This window comes from Dendrobates tinctorius, unplaced genomic scaffold, assembly GCF_039654945.1.
Source record: "Dendrobates tinctorius isolate UK_male_01 unplaced genomic scaffold, ASM3965494v1 ptg000046l, whole genome shotgun sequence".
Classification (NCBI taxonomy): domain Eukaryota; kingdom Metazoa; phylum Chordata; class Amphibia; order Anura; family Dendrobatidae; genus Dendrobates; species Dendrobates tinctorius.
The window spans coordinates 42,087,800-42,098,625 of record NW_027361714.1 but is presented as its reverse complement, the minus strand read 5'-3'; the positions used below and the strand labels follow the sequence as shown (position 1 = coordinate 42,098,625).

The following is a 10,826-nucleotide window of genomic DNA, read 5'->3' as shown; positions in this document are numbered from 1 at the left end:
TGTTTGCAATCATTTTCAGGAAGAAGCTGAGTATTATCTGACAGAATTGCAGGGGTGTCAATACTTTTGGCCACAACTGTAGGTTTATGAGACTGTGGTGCTTGGCTCATGAGCTCTGACATCGGACCCATGGACGTGAGCCCTGAATACGTTTCTGGTAGCTCCCTATAGAGTTGCTAGCCTTTAGCTGCCACCTCCCTCTGGCTGCTCCTCAGTGGGGGCAGAAGCCCAGCTTAGCTCAGCCTGGTTGTGTATTGTGATAGAAGCTTTCTGCAGTTTTGTAGAACTTTTAATAGCCGGGGTCACTGCCTGGGATTGCACTGACAGGAAGGAAAAGGGAAAAGCAGAGGAGAGAAGTGGCTGACAGGGGGCGCCTGCTCCACCCTCCGGGGATCCGGCCGGGAGGGAGCCAGTCTCAACAACTTGACTTCTTTCATGCAGATGACACTAGTGACTGTGACCGTCAGGCGCCACAGAGCTCCGGCCTGTCTGCAGCGGACAGGAGACCCCAGCTCCTTCCCTTTCCGCCCCCTGCACAGGACAGGCGCTGCTGACTTTTGGACTGTGATGCTGCTGCAGCCAATCTCTCCCTGCAGCCTTATCTGCCCGGCGCTATAAAGGAGCCGGCTGCTCTCCTGAGCCTCCTCTCCCCACTCTGTGGAGCTGTCACTGGTTAGAGGGGAGGAGGAAGAGCTCGTGGATTCTATGCCTGCCACTGCCTAGCTGCACTCCACCATGAGAACCAAGACGGAAAAGTCGCCTCTGAAAGGTAGGTGATCGCAGGAGTGGGGTCCTTCCCCAGGCCATCAGTGCCTGGTGTTGGGTCTCTGCTGTGTGCTGGGCTGGCACTGGGCAAGCAGTCACTGGCAGAGGTGATCACTACCTGGGAGATTGCCCCCTATTGCAGATCACTTGCCATAGAACTGTAGAAGAGTGGGGTATAGTGTGTAATCATCCCATCACACAGAGAAACCTGCTGATGGCCCCTTCTCACTTGTAACAAGGAAGGACAAGTTACATTTAACTATATTTGGAATGTAAAAGATACTTGGTCCCCCAACCTGAATGTCTGAAAGTCAGCGCTTCCCTGGAGGGTGGTAGATTTAAATGTGCGACTCCCTGGCGCCCCCGGGTGGTCAGATCTGTACATCTGTGCAGCTGCTGTAAATGAATCAGTCTATCATCTATCTACCCCATATTATCTATATAGACCATCGCTCTCTCCCTATCCCATAGCTATCATCTATCTACCCCATATTATCTATAGACCATCGCTCTCTCCCTATCCCATAGCTATTATCTATCTACCCCATATTATCTATAGACCATCGCTCTCTCCCTATCCCATAGCTATTATCTATCTACCCCATATTATCTATAGACCATCGCTCTCTCCCTATCCCATAGCTATTATCTATCTACCCCATATTATCTATAGACCATCGCTCTCTCCCTATCCCATAGCTATTATCTATCTACCCCATATTATCTATAGACCATCGCTCTCTCCCTATCCCATAGCTATTATCTATCTACCCCATATTATCTATAGACCATCACTCTCTCCCTATCCCATAGCTATTATCTATCTACCCCATATTATCTATAGACCATCGCTCTCTCCCTATCCCATAGCTATTATCTATCTACCCCATATTATCTATAGACCATCGCTCTCTCCCTATCCCATAGCTATTATCTATCTACCCCATATTATCTATATACCATCGCTCTCTCCCTATCCCATAGCTATTATCTATCTACCCCATATTATCTATATAGACCATCGCTCTCTCCCTATCCCATAGCTATTATCTATCTACCCCATATTATCTATAGACCATCGCTCTCTCCCTATCCCATAGCTATTATCTATCTACCCCATATTATCTATAGACCATCGCTCTCTCCCTATCCCATAGCTATCATCTATCTACCCCATATTATCTATAGACCATCGCTCTCTCCCTATCCCATAGCTATTATCTATCTACCCCATATTATCTATAGACCATCGCTCTCTCCCTATCCCATAGCTATTATCTATCTACCCCATATTATCTATATAGACCATCGCTCTCTCCCTATCCCATAGCTATTATCTATCTACCCCATATTATCTATATACCATCGCTCTCTCCCTATCCCATAGCTATTATCTATCTACCCCATATTATCTATATACCATCGCTCTCTCCCTATCCCATAGCTATCATCTATCTACCCCATATTATCTATAGACCATCGCTCTCTCCCTATCCCATAGCTATTATCTATCTACCCCATATCTATAGCACACTATCAGGTATAGCGAAGAACAATGCGCAAGCCTTGTAATCACAGGCAGAACGGGGCCGCTTTCGGTCCAATGCCTGCTGACCCTAATGCTCAGTCCCCCGAGTTTGGAGGAGGTGGTGACCCACAGGGCCCTTGTGTTGCACCACTGATATATCCGCCCCTGGTTGGGAAAGGTCATATTAGTCCCTTATGGCCCCATATAATGCGCGGCACGGTACACACCACACGGGCAAACTAAGGTTTATGGACGCTCTAAAATCCCTACTCTTTATATATATATAATCTGTGACTCTAATATTTATCTATTCAGTCACCATGCCTATTCTACCGAGCAGTATTTCTACCTGGCTACACCGACTTGTACCGATCTGATCCCTCTCCGACCTATCCGGCTCTAGCTATGATCCATTTATAGCCATTTCCTATCCACCAGCTCTAGCTATGAACGATCTCTTCCACCCCCTTCTCTCCTCTAGCTGGAGCCCCGGCAGCCGTGGGCCTCCCCCTCTGTAGCCCCCATAGCGCAGTGTGGCCTGCATGGATACCGTCTCTGAGTGACTCCCCTGCCCCCTCTGGCAGCCCCCGTGCCCTGCCCCCTCTGGCAGCCCCCCGTGCCCTGCTCCCTCTGGCAGCCCCTTGCAGCTTGTCGTGTGTGGAGGCGGACGAGCAGTGTGTGGGCACAGTATCTCCCACCGCTGCGGTGGAGGCAGCAGCTGGCGGGTGGCACCGTGCACACAGCACGTCCTCCGTGTGTGGCTGACGTATTCCGTGCCTCCCTGTTCTTGTCGCGGTGACATTGCTCCCCTCGCACAGCCAGTCCTGCCGCCTCTGAGCCGGTACTGCCCTCCATTCTTCCTGGCAGAACTGGACATGAAGTCCTGGAGCCGGCACTGAGTCTGCGGAGCCGCGTGACGTCAGTGACCGGGCGAGGGGCGGGGCTTGCAGGGGGCGGGGCCGCGGAGGCGCAGGCTGACTGACCCCGGCTGGATCTGGGCGCTTTGAACCTGCGCCAAGTTTCTTTCATTGTGTGCCTTAGCCCCGCCCACCAGCTCATCCCCTACATAAAGCCCCGCTCCGGCTGCTGCGCTGGAGAAAGTGCGAGCCGTCCTCGGAGTTACGTAGGATTTATAACAGAGCAGCTATGACAGTAAAGACTGAGAGCACACCGACTAACACGCTCACTTACTCCAAGATGAGGGGCATGGTGGCCATACTCATCGGTGAGTGCCGGGGGCTGCCCGGGGGCTGGCGGTGGAGCGGTGGGCACGGTACTTAGCCCTCTTCTTTCTTTGTGTATTCCAGCTTTCATGAAACAGAGAAGAATGGGATTGAACGACTTTATCCAGAAGATCTCCACTAACTCCTACGCCTGCAAACAGTAAGTCATGGCCACTGTTATCTGCTGCTGGTTCTTGTAGCATTCTTCTGCAGATTGGAAGGGGTTAATGCTTTAGCTAGTCTGAGGCAGTTTATATTAACATGCATATTAGATCTATTGAAGCCTTCAAGGTGACCATCAGTGAGAGGTCTCCTTCCATCCCATACTATTAGATCTAGTGAAGCATGCAAGGTAACCATCAGTGAGAGGTCTCCTTCCGTCCGATACTATTAGATCTAGTGAAACCTGCAAGGTGACCATCAGTGAGCGGTCTCCTTCCATCCCATACTATTAGATCTAGTGAAACCTGCAAGGTAACCATCAGTGAGAGGTCTCCTTCCGTCCGATACTATTAGATCTAGTGAAACCTGCAAGGTAACCATCAGTGAGAGGTCTCCTTCCATCCGATACTATTAGATCTAGTGAAGCCTGCAAGGTGACCATCAGTGAGCGGTCTCCTTCCATCCGATACTATTAGATCTAGTGAAACCTACAATGTGACCATCAGTGAGAGGTCTCCTTCCATCCGATACTATTAGATCTAGTGAAGCCTGCAAGGTAACCATCAGTGAGAGGTCTCCTTCCATCCGATACTATTAGATCTAGTGAAGCCTGCAAGGTAACCATCAGTGAGCGGTCTCCTTCCATCCGATACTATTAGATCTAGTGAAGCCTATAATGTGACCATCTGTGAGAGGTCTCCTTCCGTCCGATACTATTAGATCTAGTGAAGCCTGCAAGGTAACCGTCAGTGAGAGGTCTCCTTCCATCCGATACTATTAGATCTAGTGAAACCTACAATGTGACCATCAGTGAGAGGTCTCCTTCCATCCGATACTATTAGATCTAGTGAAGCCTGCAAGGTAACCATCAGTGAGAGGTCTCCTTCCATCCGATACTATTAGATCTAGTGAAGCCTGCAAGGTAACCATCAGTGAGAGGTCTCCTTCCATCCGATACTATTAGATCTAGTGAAGCCTGCAAGGTAACCATCAGTGAGCGGTCTCCTTCCATCCGATACTATTAGATCTAGTGAAGCCTATAATGTGACCATCTGTGAGAGGTCTCCTTCCGTCCGATACTATTAGATCTAGTGAAGCCTGCAAGGTAACCGTCAGTGAGAGGTCTCCTTCCATCCGATGCTATTAGATCTAGTGAAACCTGCAGTGTGACCATCAGTGAGAGGTCTCCTTCCATCTGATACTATTAGATCTAGTGAAACCTACAATGTGACCATCAGTGAGAGGTCTCCTTCCATCCGATACTATTAGATCTAGTGAAGCCTGCAAGGTAACCGTCAGTGAGAGGTCTCCTTCCATCCGATACTATTAGATCTAGTGAAGCCTGCAAGGTGACCATCAGTGAGAGGTCTCCTTCCATACAATGCTATTAGATCTACTGAAGCCTAGAAGGTGACCATCTGTGAGAGGTGTTCTTCCCAGTACCATTAGATCTAGTGAAACCTGCAAGGTGACCATCAGTGAGAGGTCTCCTTCCATCCAAAGCTATTAGATCTAGTGAAACCTGCAATGTGACCATCAGTGAGAGGTCTCCTTCTATCCAATGCTTTTAGATCTAGTGAAGCATACAAGGTGATCATCAGTGAGAGGTCTTCTATCCAATGCTTTTAGATCTAGTGAAGCATACAAGGTGATCATCAGTGAGAGGTCTCCTTTCCAATACCATTAGATCTAGTGACATGTTACAAGGTAACCGTCAGCGAGAGGTCTCCTTCCATCCGATACTATTAGATCTAGTGAAGCCTGCAAGGTGACCATCAGTGAGAGGTCTCCTTCCATACAATGCTATTAGATCTACTGAAGCCTAGAAGGTGACCATCTGTGAGAGGTGTTCTTCCCAGTACCATTAGATCTAGTGAAACCTGCAAGGTGACCATCAGTGAGAGGTCTCCTTCCATCCAAAGCTATTAGATCTAGTGAAACCTGCAATGTGACCATCAGTGAGAGGTCTCCTTCTATCCAATGCTTTTAGATCTAGTGAAGCATACAAGGTGATCATCAGTGAGAGGTCTTCTATCCAATGCTTTTAGATCTAGTGAAGCATACAAGGTGATCATCAGTGAGAGGTCTCCTTTCCAATACCATTAGATCTAGTGACATGTTACAAGGTAACCGTCAGCGAGAGGTCTCCTTCCATCCGATACTATTAGATCTAGTGAAGCCTGCAAGGTGACCATCAGTGAGAGGTCTCCTTCCATACAATGCTATTAGATCTACTGAAGCCTAGAAGGTGACCATCTGTGAGAGGTGTTCTTCCCAGTACCATTAGATCTAGTGAAACCTGCAATGTGACCATCAGTGAGAGGTCTCCTTCTATCCAATGCTTTTAGATCTAGTGAAGCATACAAGGTGATCATCAGTGAGAGGTCTTCTATCCAATGCTTTTAGATCTAGTGAAGCATACAAGGTGATCATCAGTGAGAGGTCTCCTTTCCAATACCATTAGATCTAGTGACATGTTACAAGGTAACAGCATCAGTAAAAGTTTCTTCTTCCAAGTACTGAATCAACTAGTGCTGCTGTATTATCCTGCATTGCATGTCTGCCATCTGCTGGTCACTGACTGTTATTAAGATGTGCATTTATTTCTTTTGTAGCCCAGAGGTTCAGTCCATCTTGACTATTTCACAACCCCAAGAACCAGAACTGCTGAATGGCAACCCCTCTCCTCCTGTAAGTCATCATAATGGTTCATACTGTTTTTATATAGAAATTTGCTGACATCCAGTGATTGTGATCTTAAGATTGTGGCGTTGTGCAGCCCATGTAACCAACTTGTTAATTCTTGCAGCCCAGTCCATCTCAACAGATCAACCTTGGTCCTTCATCCAATCCTCATGCCAAGCCATCTGACTTCCAGTTCCTAAAGATCATTGGGAAGGGTAGCTTTGGGAAAGTGCTTTTGGCAAGACACACAGCTGATGAGAAGTTCTATGCGGTTAAAGTCCTCCAGAAAAAGGCAATCCTAAAGAAAAAAGAGGTAATTGGTCTTACTTAATGTATTTACTTCTTATATGGTGACTCGTTGTGGTAATTATGGGATTATGGTAATCTGCATGGGGAAAATGATCTCATCCAATTCTGACAAATACTTTGGGTATGGAAGGTGAGGACACTATGTAGATGGAAAGTAACCCTGTAGCAATCTTTAATTTCAGGAGAAACACATCATGTCAGAACGTAACGTGCTGCTGAAAAATGTGAAACACCCGTTCCTGGTTGGGCTCCACTTCTCTTTCCAGACGGCCAGCAGACTATACTTCATTCTGGACTACATCAATGGTGGAGAGGTAAGCAGCGGTTACATGCAGCTCCCTTATTCTTCTTACTAGACAGACCATAATCAAGGTTTGGAGATTTGCCACACTTAGTACGTCCTTGGCTGCTGCCATGGTCCGAGCTGTCACTGGCAAACCCTTAATTTCCAACAATTGTTTTACATGCCGTGCTCACCACAAGTGTATTGTGCTTTGTGCAGCTGATTGACATGGTTTAATATGTTCTCTCTTGCAGCTATTCTATCACCTCCAGAGGGAACGTTGCTTCCTGGAACCACGAGCTCGGTTTTATGCCGCTGAGATAGCCAGTGCACTGGGATACTTGCATTCTCTTAACATAGTCTACAGGTAATACAGTCCTACATGGCATTTCTCCTAGTTCTATGTATCTGAAGAAAGCAGGCAGCACTCAATAACAGAGTCCATGGAAAGAAAGTGGTGTCTTTGTTGGCTCATATGAACAGGTGGCAACATTCTGGTTGTAGTGCTTGTGAGCTTGACAAAGCCTCTCTTGCTCTTGAATCAAAATGTTGCCACCTCTTCACATGGGCCAACAAAGACACCACTTTCTCTCCATTTGTAAGTAACATAGATTTGGGGGTTGCAACGTTACCTATACCTGTACTTTTCCTTGAGTATCAAACCATATGTTATAAATTTTAATTTTATTTTTGTTTTTATAGAGACTTGAAGCCTGAGAACATATTACTGGATTCACAGGGTCACATTGTACTTACTGATTTTGGACTTTGCAAGGAGAACATTGAGCCCAATGGCACAACTTCTACTTTCTGTGGCACTCCAGAGGTAAATATTCAGAAATTCTCATGTATACTCTTAATTTAAGAAAAAAAATGTATGCGCCAAGGGTGACGGATGCCATGTCACTTAACGGCTTCTGTCTTCTTTCCAGTACCTTGCACCAGAAGTCCTTCACAAACAGCCTTATGACAGGACAGTTGACTGGTGGTGCCTGGGAGCTGTTCTCTATGAGATGTTGTATGGCCTGGTAAGTAGATCATCTACTCCTGGTCTTGTGATGGCACACTTGTTACCTTAGGAGGTGTAATGTAAGTGAACTGTGTTGTTAATATTGCCCTATTGAAATGGATTCTCTCCACAGCCACCTTTCTACAGCCGAAACACAGCCGAGATGTATGACAACATCCTGAACAAGCCACTACAGCTGAAACCAAACATAACCAACTCAGCCAGGAACCTTCTTGAGGGCCTTTTGCAGAAAGATCGGACAAAGAGACTTGGTGCCAAGAATGACTTTGTAAGTAGATTCTAAATATAAATTCCAGGACTTCCACCCACTGATACAGCATGCGTGTCTAATTACTTTTGATTGGACTAATCTAATTCCTCCTTTGCTGACAGATGGAGATTAAGAACCACATCTTTTTCTCTCCAATTAACTGGGATGATCTCATCAATAAGAAGATTACCCCTCCTTTTAACCCAAATGTGGTAAGTATCTGGAATTACAGCTACGTCTCATTGTCATTGCTTTTATTTTTCTAAGGCAGTTATTTTAGGTGCTTTTATATATTGCATTACGTTACTAGTTGTTAAGAGGTACACTAGTGTATACCTGCACACATTATGAAACGACCCAAATGTGGTCTATGTGCATAAACCATGAGACTCCATCGATAGATGTGAGAAAAGTTCAAAGCGGCAACATTTATGAATGTTTAGTGAAGACTTGTATGTATATCAGATATGATTATATAAAATATCACTGGGCATCAGTACATTTCATGCCCCCTTAGTTACATAGTTGGGGACTATGGCATACAGTGTTCATTATTTAGTAAGATTTCTGGTAGAAAAAGTACTATAATTTTTATGCTTCATTGTTCTAATCGCTTTGTACCCTTTGTTTTTTTTTTTTTCAGAGTGGTCCCAGTGATCTGCAACACTTTGATCCCGAATTCACAGAAGAACCAGTTCCGAATTCCATCGGCCAGTCACCGGATAGCATCCTCATAACAGCAAGCATTAAAGAGGCTGCAGAAGCTTTTATGGGCTTCTCCTATGCTCCACCTATGGAATCTTTCCTTTGAGGGACATTCTCACCATGTGGTCATTTTAAGTCACTTAAAATATTTTTTTTTTCTTACGAGAGGAAAAAAAGAGAATTGCACATCCTTCATGACGGCATCACAGCCTTAATTTCAACACCACCAGTTTTTCTGGAAGAACGCACAGTGGAGCTTAGTCAAAGGAGGAACAAGTGACTTTAATAAGGGCATGGCTTAGTTACGAGGAGCCATTGTCTTTCGAGAACCTGAGTGCAAGTCGTGGACTTTGAGAAAACAGACACAGGAAAATGAAGAGATGGAGCTATAAGAAACGTTGTTTTTTTTTTTTTTACTTTTTTTGAAACGTGCCTTTCTCAATTCAGAGATCCGGTGTAGCTTGAGAATTGTCCACATGAGATGGAAGTTCTTGGGTGGAGACTCTGGTTTTACAAGTGAACAATGATGAGTGTGACGCCGTGATTTTTCAGACGTTAATGTGACACTAATTCTGGGGCATTGTACTTTTTTTCTTCCATATGTGGAAGCTAAAGTTAATGTAAACCATATGTTTTTTGTTTTTTTTTTTGTCTAGATAATACTAATTAAATGTATTACCATGGGCTTGCAATGATCATTGTTTTCAATGCTTGAAGGAAAGCATTTGCTGCTATACAGATTTCTATTTTTAGAAACGGTTTTATGGACCAAAATGCCCCAAATTTAGATGTTCGAAGCTGTAACATGTGGTTTTAATGTACATTATTTAAGTTTATTTTTGGACATTCCTGACCATCTTTGTGCATATTGTATAGAACCAAGAGCTGTATATTTAAACTTACAGAAAACATAATGCCAATGTACTGTAATTAATAAGAGAACATGTACCTTTTTTTGTGACCAAACCCAAGGGTTTGCAATAAAACTTAAAAAAACAAAACCTTTGCTATTTTAAACTGGTGTAAAAATGAAATATTCAGATGGAAGAAGAGTAATCTAGCAATAAAGTGGTTGCGTGATGGGTCCATTGAAGATTGCTGGACACCAAGATTGGTATAACATGTAACATGACGGGCTCCAATTAATCAGATGGAAGTAGTTGGTTGTTAATCAATTCGGTTATGCTTCAGTTTTATGTATTGTCCATTCAAAGCCTTGCTATGAATACTAATACTTGGGTCTCAGATGTTAGTACCTTGTCAGATGGACTTTAAGAGGTTACTTCAGGCCCTGAGACTCTTGGTCGGCTTGGAAATATCATCCATAATACAGGTGTACAGATGCACTTTCAAAGGGGTCGGCAACTATATCTCTGTTCACGAATGTGTTGGAACTTAATACTGGGACACCTGCTAATATTAGTATTACAGGTTCTCCTCATTTACTTGATGTTCTGCTGTCTCAAAATGGCTTCCGATAGAGCAGCTTGTGACTAGCGTTGTCAGACAATAATTGAAAAACATCATCTCGTGTGACGTGTTTATTATTTGGAGGAGGCTGATGGACTGGTCTGGCCGCATGCTCCTCCACAAGCCACCATTTTGAGCAGAGGAGAGCTGTGTAATCTGAGGAAGAGTAGGAGAACCTGTAGTACTACTCATCTAATAATCCCCCATCACACCTATAAAAGACAAGGTGGCCAACCCTGTCTAATGCTAGCCTTGAACAAACCGAAGATGAGGCCAGGCCTATATTTGTAGGTTTTTTTATCTATGACATGTACTCACTATATGAATGTCTCATGGTAACTGAGATATCTGGCTGGCAGATATACAACTTGACTGTTTGTGCCATCTCATAGTAAAGGTGCCTGCTCCCATGGGTT

The 10,826-nt window shown here is 44.8% G+C and overlaps 1 protein-coding gene across 2 annotated transcripts; it reads left to right on the top strand.

The window, feature by feature from the left end:
• Positions 1 to 467: 467 nt before the first annotated feature.
• On the top strand, positions 468 to 9,941 carry LOC141089441 (serine/threonine-protein kinase Sgk1). Of its 2 annotated transcripts, none has more exons than XM_073575849.1 (11): positions 468 to 769; positions 3,601 to 3,676; positions 6,294 to 6,369; positions 6,488 to 6,676; positions 6,855 to 6,986; positions 7,210 to 7,322; positions 7,658 to 7,781; positions 7,888 to 7,983; positions 8,098 to 8,253; positions 8,358 to 8,447; positions 8,879 to 9,941. In XM_073575849.1, the coding sequence occupies exons 1-11, from the start codon at positions 736 to 738 to the stop codon at positions 9,044 to 9,046; spliced, it is 1,254 nt and encodes a 417-aa protein (XP_073431950.1). In that variant the 5' UTR covers positions 468 to 735; the 3' UTR covers positions 9,047 to 9,941. The 2 variants fall into 2 exon arrangements, with proteins under 2 accessions (XP_073431950.1, XP_073431949.1); XM_073575848.1 differs by lacking the exon at positions 468 to 769 and adding an exon at positions 3,326 to 3,518.
• The last annotated feature ends 885 nt before the right edge of the window (positions 9,942 to 10,826 follow it).